The 24095-nt window shown below is 43.2% G+C and overlaps 2 protein-coding genes across 3 annotated transcripts; both read left to right on the forward strand.

The window, feature by feature from the left end:
* Positions 1-3357: 3357 nt before the first annotated feature.
* Positions 3358-10116, forward strand: mcm4 (minichromosome maintenance complex component 4). Of its 2 annotated transcripts, none has more exons than XM_087782684.1 (16): positions 3358-3410; positions 3797-3862; positions 3938-4096; positions 4154-4317; positions 4388-4579; positions 5313-5408; positions 5480-5618; positions 5684-5904; positions 6151-6271; positions 6759-7015; positions 7553-7918; positions 7996-8123; positions 8193-8400; positions 8456-8684; positions 9729-9862; positions 9952-10116. In XM_087782684.1, the coding sequence occupies exons 2-16, from the start codon at positions 3802-3804 to the stop codon at positions 10045-10047; spliced, it is 2571 nt and encodes an 856-aa protein (XP_087638810.1). In that variant the 5' UTR covers positions 3358-3410; positions 3797-3801; the 3' UTR covers positions 10048-10116. The 2 variants fall into 2 exon arrangements, with proteins under 2 accessions (XP_087638810.1, XP_087638811.1); XM_087782685.1 differs by lacking the exon at positions 3358-3410 and adding an exon at positions 3465-3483.
* A 268-nt stretch (positions 10117-10384) lies between these two features.
* On the forward strand, positions 10385-14542 carry ube2v2 (ubiquitin-conjugating enzyme E2 variant 2). Its single transcript, XM_087782687.1, has 4 exons — positions 10385-10460; positions 12753-12901; positions 12967-13092; positions 13967-14542. Exons 1-4 carry the CDS (start codon positions 10445-10447, stop codon positions 14111-14113), a joined length of 438 nt encoding a protein of 145 aa, XP_087638813.1. The 5' UTR covers positions 10385-10444; the 3' UTR covers positions 14114-14542.
* Positions 14543-24095: the final 9553 nt, after the last annotated feature.

Below are 24095 nucleotides of genomic sequence, written 5' to 3' on the forward strand. Positions count from 1 at the left end.
AGTCAGTAGATCATCAAACACAGATGTTTCTTGAAGGAGTCAGTAGATCATCAAACACAGATGTTTCTTGAAGGAGTCAGTAGATCATCAAACACAAATGTTTCTTGAAGGAGTCAGTAGATCATCAAACACAGATGTTTCTTGAAGGAGTCAGTAGATCATCAAACACAAATGTTTCTTGAAGGAGTCAGTAGATCATCAAACACAGATGTTTCTTGAAAGAGTCAGTAGATCATCAAACACAAATGTTTCTTGAAGGAGTCAGTAGATCATCAAACACAGATGTTTCTTGAAGGAGTCAGTAGATCATCAAACACAGATGTTTCTTGAAGGAGTCAGTAGATCATCAAACACAAATGTTTCTTGGAGGAGTCAGTAGATCATCAAACACAGATGTTTCTTGAAGGAGTCAGTAGATCATCAAACACAAATGTTTCTTGAAGGAGTTAGTAGATCATCAAACACAAATGTTTCTTGAAGGAGTCAGTAGATCATCAAACACAGATGTTTCTTGAAGGAGTCAGTAGATCATCAAACACAAATGTTTCTTGAAGGAGTCAGTAGATCATCAAACACAAATGTTTCTTGAAGGAGTCAGTATATCATCAAACACAGATGTTTCTTGAAGGAGTCAGTAGATCATCAAACACAAATGTTTCTTGAAGGAGTCAGTAGATCATCAAACACAGATGTTTCTTGAAGGAGTCAGTAGATCATCAAACACAGATGTTTCTTGAAGGAGTCAGTAGATCATCAAACACAGATGTTTCTTGAAGGAGTCAGTAGATCATCAAACACAGATGTTTCTTGAAGGAGTCAGTAGATCATCAAACACAGGTGTTTCTTGAAGGAGTCAGTAGATCATCAAACACAGATGTTTCTTGAAGGAGTCAGTAGATCATCAAACACAGATGTTTCTTGAAGGAGTCAGTAGATCATCAAACACAGATGTTTCTTAAAGGAGTCAGTAGATCATCAAACACAGATGTTTCTTGAAGGAGTCAGTAGATCATCAAACACAGATGTTTCTTGAAGGAGTCAGTAGATCATCAAACACAGATGTTTCTTAAAGGAGTCAGTAGATCATCAAACACAGATGTTTCTTAAAGGAGTCAGTAGATCATCAAACACAGATGTTTCTTGAAGGAGTCAGTAGATCATCAAACACAGATGTTTCTTAAAGGAGTCAGTAGATCATCAAACACAGATGTTTCTTGAAGGAGTCAGTAGATCATCAAACACAGATGTTTCTTAAAGGAGTCAGTAGATCATCAAACACAGATGTTTCTTGAAGGAGTCAGTAGATCATCAAACACAGATGTTTCTTAAAGGAGTCAGTAGATCATCAAGCGCAAAGAGAGAGAAGATCATTCCAAAGCTTAGGAGCAACAGCCTGAAAAGATTTCTCTCCTCTGGTCCTGAACCGTGTGCGTGGAACCATAAGTAGATTCTGATCCACAGACCTCAGAGCCCGAGCTGGGGTGTAAGTCTGGATCAGATCATGAAGGTCTGACCATGAATAGATCTGAAAGTAAGAACCAGAATTTTAAAATGATCCTGAAAGAAACTGGAAGCCAGTGAAGAGTTTGAAGGAGAAATGTGAGTTCTTCTACTAGAGCGACTCAGAATTCTGGCTGCAGAGTTTTGAATCAACTGCAGACGAGACGATCCTTCTTGTTAAGACATGAAAACAAACTGTTACAATAGTCCAGACGAGAAGAAACAAACACATTATAAGATCCAGATCATGTTGTGACAACATTTTCCTAAGTTTAGAGATTTTTCTCAGTTGAAGGAAACAGTTTCTGGTCAGTTTTCTTCAGTGTTGAACAAGAGACATGTCTTTATCAAATACAACACCCAGGTTTCTCAGGCTCAGTTTGACAGACTGACATAAGTCACTCAAGTACTGACTCAACCCTGAACTTTATCATCAACAATCACCAGAGTTTCAGTTTTGTCCACATTTAGCTTCAAAGTGTTTTCACTCATTGTTTGATTTCTAGCAACAATTGACTAAGTTCAGCCTCTGGGGCTCAGTTGATCAACAGAGCAGTAGAGCTGGATGTCATCAGCAAACATGTGATAAGAAACATCAGGAAATCTCTGAATGATTTTACAGAGAGGAATCAAGTACAGCAAAAAAAATAAAGGACCCAGAACCTTGAGGGACTCCACACAACAGATGACTCAGACCTCATTTGATTGACAGATGAAACAGAAGGTATGAGGAGAACCACTGGAACACAGACCCAGACAGTCTTCATCCCTCAGTCTTCTCAGCAGGATCTGGTTCAACTGTGTCAAAGGCTGAGGACAGATCCAACAGAACCAGAACATCATGATGTCACTGGACACTTTCAGTAAAGCTGTCTCCGTAGATGTTTGTGGAAGCCAGACTGAAACTTCTCATGGATGTCGCTCTGATCCAGGAACAGCTGCTCAGACACAACCTTCTCCAAGATATTGGACAAGAAAGGGAGCTTAGAAATAGGCCTGAAATTACTGAGGTCAGTTGGTTCTAAGCCTGGTTTTTTGAGCAGAGGCTCCACAATGGCATGTTTAAATGCATTGTTAAAACCCCTGTGGAAAGGGAGAGGTTCACCATATTGGTAACTCAGGGGTCAATTACATCAAATACTTTGATAAAAAGCCTACAAGGAAGGACATCATCTGAGCAAGAGGAGGGTTTCATCTTGTTCACTAGTGATGAAATATCACCCTGAGATACAGCAGTGAAGGAGGACCAAGAGGAGGAGAGGGGCTCAGTGACAGCAGAGGTTCCAAACAAAAGAGAGATTTTCTCTTTGATCAATTTAATTTTGTCAGTAAAAACCTCAACAATGCATTGATGTCAGCTTCACATAAGACAGGCGTGATTTGAGGAGCAGGAGACGATCATTTGTATTATTATTTTTAATTCGTTGTACATGTTTAATTGTGTCGTTTCAGTGGTTAATGAAACATAAACACATTTAAGAAAGAGCAGGTGGTCATAATGTTATGTGAAAATACTTTTTCTTCGACCTGTTGACGACAGAATATAATATTGTGAATAATTATCGACACGCGGTTCATTTGTGTTTTATCGTTTGTAAATAAACAAGACCCGCCATTTTGTTGAAGTTTCTGGACTGAACCATTGCGAGAAACAAACTCTTGAATTTTCGGCTCGATTGTATCTTAAAACCTTCATCTGCGCGTTTGTTTACTTAGAATGACACAAATAACTGAATTAAAGTCAAATCCTAGCGCTCGAGTTATGAACGTAACTCTTGGATTCATCCATCGACCCCTGCGGCTCAGCAGTGGTAGATACCGCTCTCTGATTGGACGAAAGTTTCGCGCGAAAATAACGTCACCGCCAGTTTCCCGCCAGTCCTGCAGCACTCGGTTGTGTTCACTGAGAGGTGAGTTAAGTTAACTTTTCTAGGTCTGAATGTTCGACTAAACCGTCGGTAACTAGTCGTCACGAAACAACTGGTCAGTTTTGTTTACTCGCCGGTGTTTATTGTTTATTTGTTTATCTGTTGTTTTGTTTCAGCCTCAAGTCAGAATCATCTGCGACTTTATGTCGTTAAAAATAAAACTCACGCGATATTATGACAAGTTTGATGTCAGACTGATACTGTGACGTCACCACACGGTGGAAATGAACATGTTTTTGAGGATTTAATATAAACGTATAGTCTGTTGCTGCGCATGCGCACATTGTATTTACCTGTAGACGATTGTGACGTCAGTGATGACCTGTTCATGCTCGATCACGTGACTGTGTTGACCGTCTCGCCTCCAGAAATCATGTCTTCGCCGTCATCCACTCCGGGCCGTAAGCGAGTCAGGAGCTCGAACCCGTCCACCCGTGAGTCGTGAGCTCAGATGAATCGTGATGTTTGTGACTCACCTGTGACTCACCTGTGACTCGCTTCGTCTTCAGCCTCCAGTCAAGGTCCGGCGTCTCCGGCCGCTCAGCGCCGCCGCGGCCAGGACTCGTCCACGGGCGACCTGATGCCGATGCCGACCTCCCCGGCCACCGACCTGCAGAGTCCGGCCGCGATCCAGGACACGTCCCTGATGTCCAGCCCTCGACCTTCAGGTAGGTCCGGGATCTGCTGGTCTGAGGAGCGTGAGGTTGATGCAGGTGTTCCCTCAGTGCCGCCGCACGACGTGGACATGAGCTCGCCGCTGATGTACGGGACGCCCAGCTCCAGGATGGAAGGAACCCCTCGCAGCAGCATCCGGGGGACCCCGGCCCGACAGCGTCCGGATCTGGGCTCCGTCAGGAAGGCTCCGCAGGTCGACCTGCAGTCCGACCAGGTGAGTTTGAAACGAGGTCAGAGGTCATCGGAGCGTGTAGAAATGTAAACGCGTCACGAACCGCCTGCAGCCGAGCGACGCCGCCGACGGAGACGCCGCTGCCGGCCAGAAGCTGGTGATCTGGGGGACGGACGTGAACGTGGGGACCTGCAAGGAGAAGTTCCAGAGGTTCCTGCAGAGGTTCATCGACCCGACGTCCAGCGAGGACGAGAACGCCGGCCTGGACCTGAACGAGCCGCTGTACATGCAGAAGCTGGAGGAGGTACGACCTTCACACATGACCTTTGACCTCCTGCAGAGTCACGAGTCCGTGTTCGAGTTGAAACGGTTTTTATTTTGAATCAAATGTTTTTCTGCCGTTTCTTCCACAAGTTTGGCTTCAAGTTGATCTTGAAGTGAATCACGTGGAAAAGCAGCTCAAATAAATATATTTATAACAAATAAATAAAAAACTACAAGAAAGAAAATTTAAATACTTGATTTAAAACTGTCAACAACTGTGACTGGTGTGTACACACACGCACACAGACACGCACACAGACACGCACAGACACGCACAGACACGCACACAGACACGCACAGACACGCACAGACACGCACAGACACGCACAGACACGCACAGACACACACAGACACACACAGACACACACAGACACGCACACACGCACACGCACACACTCATACACGCACACACTCATACACGCACACACACACACACACACGTGCACACACACACACACACACACACACGTACACACACGCACACACGCACGCACACACGCACGCACACACACACACTCAGACACGCACGCTCACGCACGCACACACACACACTCACACACACTCATACACACACACACACACACGCACACACACACATGCTCACACACACTCACACACACTCACACACATACAAAGAAATGTTGACAAAAGACTAGAAGTGAACGTTAGAAACATTATTATTTCAAAGACTCATGAAGTTCTGTCGTCTGCAGATCAGTGTCGTAGGAGATCCGGTGCTGAACGTCAACTGTGGTCACGTCCAGTCGTTCGACGCCGAACTCTACCGTCAACTCATCTGTTACCCTCAGGTTCGAGGGAATCCGTCCAGCAACCCTCCTCGCCTGGTGTTCTGACCGACGATCTCGCTGCTTCTTCACAGGAAGTCATTCCCACCTTCGACATGGCCGTCAACGAGCTCTTCTTCGAGCGTTTCCCCGACTCCATCCTGGAGTTCCAGATCCAGGTCCGGCCCTACAACGCCCTGAAGACCAGGAACATGAGGAGCCTGAACCCAGAAGGTGCGTGAAATCACACGCGTCTGCCGACATATTCCACGTGGGCGTCATGTGATCCTCGCCCGCAGACATCGATCAGCTGATCACCATCAGCGGGATGGTGATCCGCACCTCGCAGCTGATCCCGGAGATGCAGGAGGCGTTCTTCCAGTGCCAGGTGTGTTCCTTCAGCAGCCGCGTGGAGGTGGATCGCGGTCGCATCGCCGAGCCGGCAGTGTGTCGTCACTGTAACACAACCCACAGCCTGGCGCTCGTGCACAACCGCTCGCTCTTCTCCGACAAACAGATGGTGCGTCTGAGCCGCTCGTTCTCACCTGTCGCTCCCTCTCACCTGTCGCTCCCTCTCACCTGTCGCTCCCTCTCACCTGTCGCTCCCTCTCACCTGTCGCTCCCTCTCACCTGTCGCTCCCTCTCACCTGTCGCTCCCTCTCACCTGTCGCTCCCTCTCACCTGTCGCTCCCTCTCACCTGTCGCTCCCTCTCACCTGTCGCTCCCTCTCACCTGTCGCTCCCTCTCACCTGTCGTCCGCCCGCAGGTGAAGATCCAAGAGTCTCCCGAGGACATGCCGGCGGGTCAGACGCCTCACACCACCATCGTCTACGCTCACAACGACCTGGTGGACAAGGTCCAGCCTGGAGACCGAGTCAACATCACGGGTCAGTGACCTTCAACCTTCTGATGAGCGTGAAGTTAAAATATTCATAAATAAATAAAGAACTTCTTTGCAGCTCATTAAGAAAATAGATATTTTAACATCATTAATTTAACGACATCATTAAAGAATCTTAACTTTAAGTTTTGTTTTCAAATAATGTCGTTTGTTGTCCATCGTTTTGATAGTTATGACGTAAATATAATGAACACCAGCAGTGATGATAGTATCGACACAAGGATATACAGTAATATTGTAGTAACAATATAAGTGTGTAGTTGCTGGAAATTGAATTGCTACACAAACATGAACAAATACCGTCAAGATTCACATGTTAATTGTAAATGAATAAAACATTTGTACTTTATTGTAAAAGGTTTATCAATATTTTCTTATTAACTCGTGAAAGTCTTTAAAAAACAAATTCAACAGAGCAGTGTCGGTGTCGGCCTGCAGGGGGCAGTGGTGTCACAGGTGTCTGGTCTCCACAGGTATCTACAGAGCCGTACCCATGCGTGTGAACCCGCGGCAGAGCAACGTCAAGTCCGTCTACAAGACGCACATCGACGTCATTCACTTCCGCAAGACGGACGAGAAGCGTCTGCACGGCCTGGAGGACGGCGAGCAGAAGCTCTTCACGGAGGAGCGAGTCCAGACGCTCAAGGAACTGGCGAGGAAACCTGACGTCTACGAGCGACTCGCCTCCGCCCTCGCGCCGAGTATCTACGAGCACGAGGACATCAAGAAGGTGCGTTTGAAGAAGAAGGTTCTGGATCATCAGGTCCTGATGATGGTCTTCAAATGAAAGAGTTTATAGATCGAACCTTGATGATGAAGATGATTACTGAGATGTTGATGATGAAGATGTTGATGAAGATAATGAAGATGTTGATGATTTTGATGATGTTGATGATGAGGAGGATGATGATGATGAAGATGATGACTGAGATGATGATGATGATGATGATGAAGATGTTGAGGAGGATGATGATGACTGAGATGTTGATGAAGATGTTGAGGAGGATGATGATGATGATGATGATGAAGATGTTGATGATGAAGATGTTGAGGAGGATGATGATGATGATGATGATGAAGATGTTGATGATGACTGAGATGTTGATGAAGATGTTGATGATGACTGAGATGTTGATGAAGATGTTGAAGATGATGACTGAGATGTTGATGAAGATGTTGATGATGATGATGATGAAGATGTAGATGAAGATGAAGATGTTGATGAGGAGGATGATGATGATGATGAAGACCACCACGTGTCCTTCAGGGGATCCTGCTGCAGCTCTTCGGAGGTTCTCGTAAAGACTTCAGTCAGACCGGTCGAGGTCACTTCCGCGCCGAGGTCAACATCCTGCTCTGTGGAGATCCAGGGACCAGCAAGTCTCAGCTGCTGCAGTACGTCTTCAACCTGGTTCCTCGCGGTCAGTACACGTCGGGGAAGGGCTCCAGCGCCGTGGGTCTGACGGCGTACGTGATGAAGGACCCGGAGACGCGGCAGCTGGTCCTGCAGACCGGAGCGCTGGTCCTCAGCGACAACGGCATCTGCTGCATCGACGAGTTCGACAAGATGAGCGACAGCACGCGCTCCGTCCTGCACGAGGTCATGGAGCAGCAGACGCTCTCCATCGCCAAGGTCACTCGACCCTCCTCCTCACACGGCTCCTTCAGTTCTTCACATGTTCTTCACATGTTCATCTCATGTCGTCTCAGGCCGGGATCATCTGTCAACTCAACGCTCGCACGGCCGTCCTCGCCGCCGCCAACCCTGTGGAGTCTCAGTGGAACTCCAAGAAAACCACCATCGAGAACATCCAGCTGCCGCACACGCTCCTGTCCAGGTGACCTTCACACTGACCTCTGACCTCTGGTCACGTGTTCGAAGAAGACCCACCAACTCTGCTCTCCAGGTTCGACCTGATCTTCCTGATGCTGGACCCTCAGGACGAGGCGTACGACCGGCGTCTGGCCCACCACCTGGTGTCTCTGTACTACCAGAGCGAGGAGCAGGTGAACGAGGAGCTGCTGGATATGTCGGTGCTGAGAGACTTCATCGCCTACGCTCGCACCTACATCCACCCGCGGCTCAGCGAGGAAGCCGGTCAAGCGCTGATCGAGGTCCGACTTCATCCGGTCCGGGGTCTCGTCCGGGTCTCACCCTCTGTGTGCGCAGGCGTACGTGGACATGAGGAAGATCGGCAGTGGACGGGGGATGGTGTCGGCGTACCCGCGTCAGCTGGAGTCTCTGATCCGCCTCAGCGAAGCTCACGCCAAGGTCCGCTTCTCGGAGACGGTGGAGAACATCGACGTGGAAGAAGCCAAACGTCTGCACAGAGAAGCTCTGAAGCAGTCGGCCACCGACCCGAGGACCGGCTTCGTGGACGTGTCCATCCTCACCACAGGTGAGCGGCCGCCTGCCGCCGCCCCAGCATTTATTTATAACACATTTAAGAGTTAATCTTTTATATATTTGATAATAAACATTATTTAATAATTGATTCTTAATATTTGATATTAAACATATTTATTATTATATTTATTTAATAATTTAGGATCTGTTGAGTCTTCACGAGAGAAACTAGATCATGTGACTTGATTCTCATCCTACCTGTGACGCCTCGTGTTTCTTCTCATCCTACCTGTGACACCATGTTTCTTCTCATCCTACCTGTGACACCTCGTGTTTCTTCTCATCCTACCTGTGACACCATGTTTCTTCTCATCCTACCTGTGACACCATGTTTCTTCTCATCCTACCTGTGACACCTCGTGTTTCTTCTCATCCTACCTGTGACACCATGTTTCTTCTTATCCTACCTGTGACGCCATGTTTCTTCTTATCCTACCTGTGACACCATGTTTCTTCTTATCCTACCTGTGACACCTCGTGTTTCTTCTCATCCTACCTGTGACGCCATGTTTCTTCTTATCCTACCTGTGACGCCATGTTTCTTCTCATCCTACCTGTGACACCTCGTGTTTCTTCTCATCCTACCTGTGACACCTCGTGTTTCTTCTCATCCTACCTGTGACGCCATGTTTCTTCTTATCCTACCTGTGACGCCATGTTTCTTCTCATCCTACCTGTGACACCTCGTGTTTCTTCTCATCCTACCTGTGACACCATGTTTCTTCTCATCCTACCTGTGACACCATGTTTCTTCTCATCCTACCTGTGACACCATGTTTCTTCTCATCCTACCTGTGACACCATGTTTCTTCTCATCCTACCTGTGACACCATGTTTCTTCTCATCCTACCTGTGACACCATGTTTCTTCTCATCCTACCTGTGACACCATGTTTCTTCTCATCCTACCTGTGACGCCATGTTTCTTCTCATCCTACCTGTGACGCCATGTTTCTTCTCATCCTACCTGTGACGCCATGTTTCTTCTCATCCTACCTGTGACACCATGTTTCTTCTCATCCTACCTGTGACGCCAGGCATGAGTGCAACGGCCCGGAAGAGGAAGGAAGACGTCGCTCAGGCTCTGAAGAAACTGATCCAAACTAAAGGAAAAACTCCTTCAATGAAGTATCAGCAGCTGCTGGAGGAGCTGAGAGGACAGTCAGAGACGGTACTTGATTGACAGATTGACGATTGACGGACACTTGATGTTTTGACACATGTTTTGAAGTTGATGGTGTGATTGACGGCTTGTTTCAGGCGATCACGAAGGATCTGTTCGACGAGGCGCTGCGGTCGCTGGCGGACGAGGATTATCTGACGCTGACGGGGAAGACGGTCCGACTTCTGGCCTGAATCCACGCTTTCAAAATAAAGTGTTTCCTGTGAATAGAAAATAAAAGTTTGTGTTGAATCTGAATCTCACCTTGAAACGCTTACTGTCAGTTCAAGAGTCAAAGATCCGTGAGTCATGAGTGAGTCATGAGTGATGAGACTCCATTAAAGCGTCTCCGTGACGTCATCCTTGATGAGGCGAACGATCTTCTGATGACGTCGTTGTTGCTGTAAATAATGAAATGTTGAAAATAAATAAAAGCCGTAAACATGAAGACTCTACTGTCGTGACTGTGGACTCTAAAGAAAGTTTCGTCACACCCTACAGCGGAGCGCCCTTGTGACGTCACCACCAAACTCGTCACTAAACTAACGCCGTCGCCGCCGTGACGTCACACATCTGCGCTGACTGGAGAAGATGGCGGCCTCCTCAGGTCTGTGCGCTTTCTGTTTAAACGTGTCCGCGGAGAGCGCGAGGGCGCCGCGGGGATCTGGGAGACACCTGGCGCACACCTGGCGCTAATCTACCTGTAATCCGTCGACAGGTTCAATTCGAGGACTTTTATTTCCGCGTCAATCTGCGTCCATCACTCCGGCTCCGTCTATTTCCTGCAGCTCGTGTTGCTAGCTTAGCCGAGGCCGCGTCTATTTCCTGCGTGCCATGTTGCTGGTCCAGGATCGGCTCCGTCTAATTCCTGCAGGTCGTGTTGCTAGCTTAGCCGAGGCGCCGCCAGTCGCTTCCTTCTTCCACAAAACCATCGAATGATCGCGTGTTAACGTCGCTTTCTGCCGAAATGAACGTTCTTGTGTGTTTTATAATCAACTTGTATTGATCAATATCTTCTGGACAGACACGCAGTTGTTAGATTTACGCTTTAACGGTTCACTGCTAACGAGCGTTAGCTTATCCGGCTAACTGCGAATATACTCGTGTTTCAGTTCCGGGTTGTTGGTCTAACTTTGTAAATCCTTCAGTATCGATTGAAACATAATCGATAATAATGTTTGTGTGTTTTGAACAGTAGTTAGAGGTTCAACGAACATCCCTGCGTCACGATCTCACCGCAGACTCGCTTTACGTTGTTGGATCAACAAGAATCTATCACACCTGAGCTCACCTGGACACACCTGAGCACTGGACCAGTCTCTGTGTGGAACATGATCCAGTGTTTTTTAACTGGATATCCGGTGATCTGCGTGTTATTGATCAGGTTGTGCTCCAGTGTTTAGTCGGAGCCGCGTCAGCAGGAAGTGTTGACGCTGAAGTGAAAATAAGAAATAAAATCAGTAAAAGTCCTGAAGACTGAACTCGGATCGAAGTGAAACCAAACGAGCCTCAAAACAACCACAGACTCGTTTGTTGACAACAAGTCGTTTATTCACAGTTTGACTCGTTTTCACTTGAACGATTCATTTCCTGGACGTGTCGTAAAGTGTGAACATGGTCGCAAAGTCAGAATGAGTAAATCAATCAGAATGAATTGATTTATCGATCATTGAATTCAAACATAGATTCGTGAGATCGACAGAAATGGTTGATTCTTGTTCACAGGTGAGTTTCTCACCTGGGTGTGGCTCTGGTTCAAACTGCAGGTTTGACGTGTTTGTTTCCTGGACAACATTCTTGTAAAAAGATTAAAAACGATATAAATGTTTATCATCAGCAGGTTCTGATGAACAAATTAAATCAAAGTTAATTAATTTTTAATGATGTTTACAAACGACATACAACGCGTTACTCATGGCTACATCCGAAAGTACATCATTTAGTCTTTTAGTTTCAGGATATTCTAGAACATTTTAATGTTTCTAATATTCTTTCTGTTACATAAGAAGCAGGTTTTGATAAATGCTTATGATTATTGTTGTCAGTTAATGTTTTATTGTTGGTTGTTAAAGTAACTTATTGAAAGTATTTGTTACCATTTGTTCGTTCGACTGACGTGTGTTGAATCAACTATTGTCAAATTTGGAAACTTGGTGAAAATATTCTGTAGAATCTATCGTTACCTACAGAATCATTTGTTGCCTATAGAATTAATCATCGCCTATAGAATCATTTTTTGCCTATAGAATCGACCGTCACGTTTAGAATCATTCGTCTCCTATATAATCGACCGTCACGTATAGAATCGACCGTCTCCTATAGAATAGACCGTCACGTATAGAATCGACCGTCTCCTATAGAATCGACCGTCACGTATAGAATCGATTGTCTCCTATAGAATCGACCGTCTCCTATAGAATCGATCGTCTCCTATAGAATCGACCGTCACGTATAGAATCGACCGTCTCCTATAGAATCGACCGTCACGTATAGAATCGACCGTCACGTATAGAATCGACCGTCACGTATAGAATCGATCGTCGCCTATAGAATCGATCGTCTCCTATAGAATCGACTGTCACGTATAGAATCGATCGTCTCCTATAGAATCGACCGTCTCCTATAGAATCGACCGTCACGTATAGAATCGACCGTCACGTATAGAATCGACCGTCACGTATAGAATCGACCGTCGCCTATAGAATCGATCGTCTCCTATAGAATCGACTGTCACGTATAGAATCGATCGTCTCCTATAGAATCGACCGTCTCCTATAGAATCGACCGTCTCCTATAGAATCGATCGTCTCCTATAGAATCGATCGTCTCCTATAGAATCGATCGTCTCCTATAGAATGGATGGTCGCCTATAGACTCAGTTGTCGTGTGTGTGTTCCAGGAGTTAAAGTTCCTCGCAATTTCCGCCTGTTGGAAGAGCTGGAAGAAGGTCAGAAGGGCGAGGGCGACGGGACGGTCAGTTGGGGTCTGGAGGACGACGAAGACATGACTCTCACCAAGTGGACGGCCATGATCATCGGGCCGGCGAGAGTAAGACACGATACAACTTTATCGACATGTGGTGAAGGACAGGCTGACGACGCTTCTCTCCTCAGACCAGCTACGAGAACAGGATATACAGCCTGAGGTTGGAGTGCGGAGCCAGATACCCCGAGATGGCGCCGGCCGTTAGATTTGTTACAAAAATTATCATGAACGGGATCAATAATACCAACGGCAGAGTAAGTGTTACACACTCGTGTGAGTGACGACACCTTTGTGTGAGTGGGTTGTACATGTGTGTGTAAGTGTGTTGTGCATATGTGTGTGTGTCAGTGTGTTGTACGTGTGTGTGTGTAAGTGTGTTGTACGTGTGTGTGTGTAAGTGTGTTGTATGTGTGTGTGTGTAAGTGTGTTGTACATGTGTGTGTGTGTAAGTGTGTTGTACATGTGTGTAAGTGTGTTGTACATGTGTGTAAGTGTGTTGTACATGTGTGTGTGTAAGTGTGTTGTACATGTGTGTGTGTGTAAGTGTGTTGTACATGTGTGTGTGTGTAAGTGTGTTGTACATGTGTGTGTGTGTAAGTGTGTTGTACATGTGTGTGTGTGTAAGTGTGTTGTACATGTGTGTAAGTGTGTTGTACATGTGTGTAAGTGTGTTGTACATGTGTGTGTGTGTTGTACGTGTGTGTGTGTGTGTGTGTGTGTGTGTGTGTGTGTGAAATCTTTGTCTCACGATGAACGTTCAGTTTAATGACGACAAACTATTGTTTTGATCCAAACTTTGACGAGTTGATGATGTTTGTTTGTGTTTGAAGTGATTTAGTGTCGATGAGTTTAATGACTTTAAACTATTAATGAACTCATTAATAATGGCTAATATGACGAGTTAGAAACTGTTTATTACACGTTTATTCAAGACTGTTGTGTTCTTGTTACTGTTGTTAATGTGTTTTATAGTTTAGTGTTTGTTTTTATAAGCAGTGAATGTATAAAAGTTAAATGTCTTATGTTTATGTCGTATTGATCAATATTATCAGACGTTTAATTATTGATTTAAAACCTTTAGCAGATGATTTTATTGATGTTTGTTGACCTCTGACCTCTGTGTTGCAGGTGGACTCTAATAGCATACAAGTTTTAGCAAAGTGGCAGAATTCTTATAGCATTAAAGTTGTTCTTCAAGAGTTACGGCGTCAGATGTTGGCCAAAGAGAACATGAAGCTTCCACAGCCTCCTGAAGGACAACTGTACAGCAATTAATCCCTGGATTGTGTCTTAACTACTATAGAAACATGTAAACAAGGAGCTCACGTCACTTACGAGGGAAGAAAATTGGACTTTATTCATCGAGCATTGATTAAACGTCACGAGTCATAGATCCAGACGCAGACACGCCTTGAATTAAACTGTGTTTCCACTTCCTGTGAGCGGCCGCTTGTGTGTTTGGAGGCATGTTGTGTTACTAATCTAGAGCCACGTGTTAGCAGGTGAGCTTAGTCTACAGTAGTGTCACCAGGTGAGAGGTTTTCTTTTCATAAATCTATATATCAAATGTATTTGACATGTTTCTGTCCTGGAGCTTCTTCCACTCGTGACAGACTCTCTTCCTCGCCTCGGCAGGAACGTCTGATTTGAAAATTAAATCACTGTCTGCGAAAAAATAAACATCAAATAAAAGTCCCAACGCTTGCCTGTGTCTGCGCTTCCTCCGCCAGCCAGCAGAGGGCGCTGCTGCTGCATCTGTTGATTTGCATGTTTCACATCATTTTCTGACACGAGCGACGCTGACCTTTGAATAGAATAGAATAGAAAATGTTTATTCATCCAGAGGAGAAACACACTCTTACAACAGCACAGTTGAAAATAAAGTGCAAGGAAAAAAGAAATAATAAAAAATAATAATAAAACGATATTAAAAATATACAGATTATTTACAATATTAGAAATTTAACACTATTAACAAAATAAAATAAAATAAAAAATAAAAATAAAATAAAATAAAACACACAAGAAGAAAAACACTACGGATTAGCATCAGGATATTTAAAGAGTTAAATGACAGCAGTTGGGATGAAGGACCTTCTATACGCTCCTACACTGGGGGGCCTGAACCCCTGAAGGAGCTGCTCCTCCTCAGGTGCAGTGAAGAGTGTTGTACCTGATGGAGGAGAGTCTGGAGAGTGTCCTCCTCTCTCCCACCTCCTCCACCTCCTCCTCTCTCCCACCTCCACCTCCTCCTCTCTCCCACCTCCTCCACCTCCTCCTCTCTCCCACCTCCTCCACCTCCTCCTCTCTCCCACCTCCTCCACCTCCTCCTCTCTCCCACCTCCTTCACCTCCTCCTCTCCTCCACCTCCTCCTCTCTCCCACCTCCTCCACCTCCTCCTCTCTCCCACCTCCTCCATGAGTCCAGCGAGCGACAGGACAGATCCTCGTGATCAGCCTGTTCAGTCTCTTCCTGTCCCGGTCCTGCTGCTGCTCCCCAGCAGACCACAGATAGCAGAGGCTACCATCATAGAAGGTCCTTAATAGTGGTCTGCACACTCCGAAGGACCTCAGTCTCCCCAGGAGGTGGAGGCGACTTCAGCCCTTCTTGTACACGGCGTTGATGTGTGTGGACCAGTTCAGTTTATTGTTGAGGTGAACACCAGGTATTTGAAGCTCAATGTCCGAGTCCTGGATGCTCACCGTTTGATGTGGACTTTTTCCTGAAGTCAATCACCATCTGCCTTGTCTTACCGCTGTTTAAGCAAAGGTGCTCTCACACCCGTCAAAGTCCTTGATGACTGACCTGTACTCCAGCTCGCCCCCCCAGACACCCAGCCCACAATGGCCGAGTCGTCAGAAAACTTCTGGAGGTGACAGCTGCTGGAGTCATAGGTAAAGTCCGCCGTGTAGAGGGAAAAAAGGAAAGGTGACAGCACTGTCCCTTGAGGCACCCCGGTGCTGCAGATGGTCACCTCAGACCTGCAGTCCTGCAGCCTCACATACTGCGGCCTGTTGGTGAGGTCGTCCATCGTCCATGCTGCCAGCTGTGTCCCAACTCCTGCGTCCTCCATCTTCTTCCTTAGCAGCGCCGGCTGGATGGTGTTGAAAGCACTTGAGAAGTCAAAAAACATGACTCTCACAGTGCTACCGGCGGCTTCCAGGTGAGTCAGTGCAGGTGCTGCAGGTAGATGACGGCGTCGTCCACCCCCATCTTTGGCCTGTAGGCGAACTGCAGCGGATCCAACGCAGAGCTCACCGTCGTGCGTAGATGGCGGAGTACCAGCCTCTCCAAGGTCTTCATCAGATGGGAGGTCAGGGCGACGGGTCTGAAGTGGCTCGGCTCCTTCGCGTGCACCGCCTTGGGAACCGGAACCACACAGGAGGTCTTCCACTGGACCGGGACCTTCTCCAGTTTGAGGCTCAGGTTGAAGATGTGTGTGACCAACTCACAAAGTTGATCAGCACAATCCCTGAGCAGTCTGGGGCTGAGTCCATCTGGTCCAGCTGCTTTCCTGATCTTCAGTCGCCTTAATTCTCTCCTCACCTGTTCAGATGTAACGGAGAGAGGTGGCTTGGAGGTGAGAACAGTTGGGGGGAGGGGGCAGAAGCAGAGGAAGGACAGCTTTGTGAAGAGTGGGGGGCAGAGGTGGAGGGGGGGGGGGGCCTAATCAAAACGGTTGAAATACTGGTTCAGTTCAGTGGCCCATCTTTGGTCTCCCCCTGCTGTGGCTCCACTCCACATGACCTGAGATGTTCTTCAGGCCTTTCCACACATCCCTTGTGTTGCCCTGCGCCAGTTGCTCCTCCAGTTTCCTCTTGTACTCCTCCTTGGCCATCCTGATCGCCTTCTTGAGCTCTCGCTGGACCTCTTTAAGCTCCTCTCTGCTCCCTGAAGCAAACACCCTCTTCTTCTTGTTCAGCAGAACTTGAAGTTGAGGGGTCACCCATGGCTTGGTGTTGGCAAAGCACCGCACCTTGCGGGTCGGCGCGACGTTGCCCTCACAGAACTTGATGTAATCTGTGGAATGGTCATTGAAGGTGTCGATGTCATCACGGTGAGAGAACACGCTCCAGTCTGTAGACTCAAAGCAGTCTCTCAGCCTCTCCTTGGCTTCATCATCCCACATTCATTGACTTCATTGAACTAAAATATGACACCAGTGCTGTGTCTCAAATCACATACTAGCGTAATAAAAGTTAGTATTTTTAGTGCGTCTCAATTCTTAGTACGCCAATTTAGTGTGCATGGCGCACAAAACTGAGCATGGTTCGATGGACACTAAACACACTAAACTGCTCCATCTTAGTGACGTTTTAAACGGAAGTTACGTCATATATAAATGCATATATGTTCATATACTAACAGGTGTATTTTCCGCAGCAGTACGAGGATAAACACGTCTTCGCTGCTGATACCAGCTTAAATATCTCGCGAATATTTAGATTCTCATATTTTTTCTTTATTTCTTTTTCCAAACTTGCAAAACGTGCTGCCAGCAGGTGGCGATAGTGTTCAAACAGCTGATTGAAACATCCTTAAATAGAAGTAGAAGAAGAAGCTGTCATGTGATTTCCTGTTAGTGTGTAGCAGCAGAGTTTGATTTGAGACATACTATCTGTGGAGAATTTGCGTACTAGTTAGTACGTACACTATCCTGATGCATACTAACTTCTAGCATACTAAGAGTAGTATGCCATTTGAGACACAGCACAGCTTTAAAAGCTGCTGGACTCACTGTATCCTCTCGTCCTCAGTCATCGCCAGGATCATCTCTGGAAGACGTAATGACTGCTGCCATCTAGAGGCCGGAAGTTTAATTGCAACACAAACGATGCTGTAAATATTTGTAAATGATAAAACTATAACTTGAAATATAAAATGTTCAAGAGTCGTGTTGATACGTGAACATGTGACTTTATCTCTGGAGCTGAAAGAAGGAACTTTTCAAATATCATTTGTTATAAGTAGACAAAAAGATACTTTTTCTACATTTTCTCGTCAACATTCTCAAAAGGACGATCAGAGGGTCGCGGGGGCAGCACCGCAGCACGTGACGTCACTGATGACGCGAAAGACATGAACGTTTCACTGAAGAAACACTTAAAGGCTGTGAAGCTCGAACAGAACCACGAGATGGCGCTGTTTGCGCTGTAATGTGAGCGACTGTTGAGTCACAGGAGCTTCATGAACAAACAAGAGTTGATGAATCTTCACTTTTTTATGGAACGAATGAGAAGAAAAACAACAAATATGAATAAAACGTGTAATAAAGTAATTTAAAAATAAACAGAACAGATTAAAACTGCCTCAAATGAATAAATAAATTGATGACTAAAAAGTACATTAAAGTCTAAAAATAAAAGTCACTTTTTGAAGATGTTTATAGAGATGGAAAAATAATCAACTCTGGTGTCATTAAACATCAACTAGTATCAACTCTGGTGTCATTAAACATCAACTAGTATCAACTCTGGTGTCATTAAACATCAACTAGTATCAACTCTGGTGTCATTAAACATCAACTAGTATCAACTCTGGTGTCATTAAACATCAACTAGTATTGACTCTGGTGTCATTAAAAATCAACTAGTATCAACTCTGGTGTCATTAAACATCAACTAGTATCAACTCTGGTGTCATTAAACATCAACTAGCATCAACTCTGGTGTCATTAAAAATCAACTAGTATCAACTCTGGTGTCATTAAACATCAACTAGTATCAACTCTGGTGTCATTAAACATCAACTAGTATCAACTCTGGTGTCATTAAACATCAACTAGTATTGACTCTGGTGTCATTAAAAATCAACTAGTATCAACTCTGGTGTCATTAAACATCAACTAGTATCAACTCTGGTGTCATTAAACATCAACTAGCATCAACTCTGGTGTCATTAAAAATCAACTAGTATCAACTCTGGTGTCATTAAACATCAACTAGTATCAACTCTGGTGTCATTAAACATCAACTAGTATCAACTCTGGTGTCATTAAACATCAACTAGTATTGACTCTGGTGTCATTAAACATCAACAAGTATCAACTCTGGTGTCATTAAACATCAACTAGTATCAACTCTGGTGTCATTAAACATCAACTAGTATCAACTCTGGTGTCATTAAACATCAACTAGTATCAACTCTGGTGTCATTAAACATCAACAAGTATCAACTCTGGTGTCATTAAACATCAACTAGTATCAACTCTGGTGTTATTAAACATCAACTAGTATTGACTCTGGTTTCATTAAACATCAACTAGTATTGACTCTGGTTTCATTAAACATCAACTAGTATCGACTCTGGTTTCATTAAACATCAACTAGTATCAACTCTGGTGTCATTAAACATCAACTAGTATCAACTCTGGTGTCATTTAACATCAACTAGTATCAACTCTGGTGTCATTAAACATCAACTAGTATCAACTCTGGTGTCATTAAACATCAACTAGTATCAACTCTGGTGTCATTAAACATCAACTAGTATCGACTCTGGTGTCATTAAACATCAACTAGTATCGACTCTGGTGTCATTAAACATCAACTAGTATCAACTCTGGTGTCATTAAACATCAACTAGTATCAACTCTGGTGTCATTAAACATCAACCATTATCAACTCTGGTGTCATTAAACATCAACTAGTATCGACTCTGGTGTCATTAAACATCAACTAGTATCAACTCTGGTGTCATTAAACATCAACTAGTATCAACTCTGGTGTCATTAAACATCAACTAGTATCAACTCTGGTGTCATTAAACATCAACTAGTATCAACTCTGGTGTCATTAAACATCAACCATTATCAACTCTGGTGTCATTACACAACTAGTATCAACTCTGGTGTCATTAAACATCAACAAGTATCAACTCTGGTGTCATTAAAAAGCAACTAGTATCAACTCTGGTGTCATTAAACATCAACTAGTATCAACTCCTGTGTCATTAAACATCAACTAGTATCAACTCTGGTGTCATTAAACATCAACTAGTATCAACTCCTGTGTCATAAAACATCAACTAGTATCAACTCTGGTGTCATTAAACATCAACTAGTATCAACTCCTGTGTCATTAAACATCAACTAGTATCAACTTTGGTGTCATTAAACATCAACTAGTATCAACTCTGGTGTCATTAAACATCAACTAGTATCAACTCTTGTGTCATTAAACATCAACCATTATCAACTCTGGTGTCATTAAACATCAACCATTATCAACTCTGGTGTCATTAAACATCAACTAGTATCAACTCTGGTGTCATTAAACATCAACTAGTATCAACTCTGGTGTCATTAAACATCAACTAGTATCAACTCTGGTGTCATTAAACATCAACTAGTATCAACTCTGGTGTCATTAAACATCAACTAGTATCAACTCTGGTGTCATTAAACATCAACTAGTATCAACTCTGGTGTCATTTAACATCAACTAGTATCAACTCTGGTGTCATTAAACATCAACTAGTATCAACTCTGGTGTCATTAAACATCAACTAGTATCAACTCTGGTGTCATTAAACATCAACTAGTATCGACTCTGGTGTCATTAAACATCAACTAGTATCGACTCTGGTGTCATTAAACATCAACTAGTATCAACTCTGGTGTCATTAAACATCAACTAGTATCAACTCTGGTGTCATTAAACATCAACCATTATCAACTCTGGTGTCATTAAACATCAACTAGTATCGACTCTGGTGTCATTAAACATCAACTAGTATCAACTCTGGTGTCATTAAACATCAACTAGTATCAACTCTGGTGTCATTAAACATCAACTAGTATCAACTCTGGTGTCATTAAACATCAACTAGTATCAACTCTGGTGTCATTAAACATCAACCATTATCAACTCTGGTGTCATTACACAACTAGTATCAACTCTGGTGTCATTAAACATCAACAAGTATCAACTCTGGTGTCATTAAAAAGCAACTAGTATCAACTCTGGTGTCATTAAACATCAACTAGTATCAACTCCTGTGTCATTAAACATCAACTAGTATCAACTCTGGTGTCATTAAACATCAACTAGTATCAACTCCTGTGTCATAAAACATCAACTAGTATCAACTCTGGTGTCATTAAACATCAACTAGTATCAACTCCTGTGTCATTAAACATCAACTAGTATCAACTCTGGTGTCATTAAACATCAACTAGTATCAACTCTGGTGTCATTAAACATCAACTAGTATCAACTCTTGTGTCATTAAACATCAACCATTATCAACTCTGGTGTCATTAAACATCAACCATTATCAACTCTGGTGTCATTAAACATCAACTAGTATCAACTCTGGTGTCATTAAACATCAACTAGTATCAACTCTGGTGTCATTAAACATCAACTAGTATCAACTCTGGTGTCATTAAACATCAACTAGTATCAACTCTGGTGTCATTAAACATCAACTAGTATCAACTCTGGTGTCATTAAACATCAACTAGTATCAACTCTGGTGTCATTAAACATCAACTAGTATCAACTCTGGTGTCATTAAACATCAACTAGTATCAACTCTGGTGTCATTAAACATCAACTAGTATCAACTCTGGTGTCATTAAACATCAACTAGTATCAACTCTGGTGTCATTAAACATCAACTAGTATCAACTCTGGTGTCATTAAACATCAACTAGTATCAACTCTGGTGTCATTAAACATCAACTAGTATCAACTCTGGTGTCATTAAACATCAACTAGTATCAACTCTGGTGTCATTAAACATCAACTAGTATCAACTCTGGTGTCATTAAACATCAACTAGTATCAACTCTGGTGTCATTAAACATCAACTAGTATCAACTCTGGTGTCATTAAACATCAACTAGTATCAACTCTGGTGTCATTAAACATCAACTAGTATCAACTCTGGTGTCATTAAACATCAACTAGTATCAACTCTGGTGTCATTAAACATCAACTAGTATCAACTCTGGTGTCATTAAACATCAACTAGTATCAACTCTGGTGTCATTAAACATCAACTAGTATCAACTCTGGTGTCATTAAACATCAACTAGTATCAACTCTGGTGTCATTAAACATCAACTAGTATCAACTCTGGTGTCATTAAACATCAACTAGTATCAACTCTGGTGTCATTAAACATCAACTAGTATCAACTCTGGTGTCATTAAACATCAACTAGTATCAACTCTGGTGTCATTAAACATCAACTAGTATCAACTCTGGTGTCATTAAACATCAACTAGTATCAACTCTGGTGTCATTAAACATCAACTAGTATCAACTCTGGTGTCATTAAACATCAACTAGTATCAACTCTGGTGTCATTAAACATCAACTAGTATCAACTCTGGTGTCATTAAACATCAACTAGTATCAACTCTGGTGTCATTAAACATCAACTAGTATCAACTCTGGTGTCATTAAACATCAACTAGTATCAACTCTGGTGTCATTAAACATCAACTAGTATCAACTCTGGTGTCATTAAACATCAACTAGTATCAACTCTGGTGTCATTAAACATCAACTAGTATCAACTCTGGTGTCATTAAACATCAACTAGTATCAACTCTGGTGTCATTAAACATCAACTAGTATCAACTCTGGTGTCATTAAACATCAACTAGTATCAACTCTGGTGTCATTAAACATCAACTAGTATCAACTCTGGTGTCATTAAACATCAACTAGTATCAACTCTGGTGTCATTAAACATCAACTAGTATCAACTCTGGTGTCATTAAACATCAACTAGTATCAACTCTGGTGTCATTAAACATCAACTAGTATCAACTCTGGTGTCATTAAACATCAACTAGTATCAACTCTGGTGTCATTAAACATCAACTAGTATCAACTCTGGTGTCATTAAACATCAACTAGTATCAACTCTGGTGTCATTAAACATCAACTAGTATCAACTCTGGTGTCATTAAACATCAACTAGTATCAACTCTGGTGTCATTAAACATCAACTAGTATCAACTCTGGTGTCATTAAACATCAACTAGTATCAACTCTGGTGTCATTAAACATCAACTAGTATCAACTCTGGTGTCATTAAACATCAACTAGTATCAACTCTGGTGTCATTAAACATCAACTAGTATCAACTCTGGTGTCATTAAACATCAACTAGTATCAACTCTGGTGTCATTAAACATCAACTAGTATCAACTCTGGTGTCATTAAACATCAACTAGTATCAACTCTGGTGTCATTAAAATTAAACATCAACTAGTATCAACTCTGGTGTCATTAAACATCAACTAGTATCAACTCTGGTGTCATTAAACATCAACTAGTATCAACTCTGGTGTCATTAAACATCAACTAGTATCAACTCTGGTGTCATTAAACATCAACTAGTATCAACTCTGGTGTCATTAAACATCAACTAGTATCAACTCTGGTGTCATTAAACATCAACTAGTATCAACTCTGGTGTCATTAAACATCAACTAGTATCAACTCTGGTGTCATTAAACATCAACTAGTATCAACTCTGGTGTCATTAAACATCAACTAGTATCAACTCTGGTGTCATTAAACATCAACTAGTATCAACTCTGGTGTCATTAAACATCAACTAGTATCAACTCTGGTGTCATTAAACATCAACTAGTATCAACTCTGGTGTCATTAAACATCAACTAGTATCAACTCTGGTGTCATTAAACATCAACTAGTATCAACTCTGGTGTCATTAAACATCAACTAGTATCAACTCTGGTGTCATTAAACATCAACTAGTATCAACTCTGGTGTCATTAAACATCAACTAGTATCAACTCTGGTGTCATTAAACATCAACTAGTATCAACTCTGGTGTCATTAAACATCAACTAGTATCAACTCTGGTGTCATTAAACATCAACTAGTATCAACTCTGGTGTCATTAAACATCAACTAGTATCAACTCTGGTGTCATTAAACATCAACTAGTATCAACTCTGGTGTCATTAAACATCAACTAGTATCAACTCTGGTGTCATTAAACATCAACTAGTATCAACTCTGGTGTCATTAAACATCAACTAGTATCAACTCTGGTGTCATTAAACATCAACTAGTATCAACTCTGGTGTCATTAAACATCAACTAGTATCAACTCTGGTGTCATTAAACATCAACTAGTATCAACTCTGGTGTCATTAAACATCAACTAGTATCAACTCTGGTGTCATTAAACATCAACTAGTCAACTCTGGTGTCATTAAACATCAACTAGTATCAACTCTGGTGTCATTAAACATCAACTAGTA

The sequence above is a fragment of the Callionymus lyra genome, unplaced genomic scaffold (assembly GCF_982586985.1).
Source record: "Callionymus lyra unplaced genomic scaffold, fCalLyr1.hap1.1 HAP1_SCAFFOLD_286, whole genome shotgun sequence".
NCBI lineage: Eukaryota > Metazoa > Chordata > Actinopteri > Syngnathiformes > Callionymidae > Callionymus > Callionymus lyra.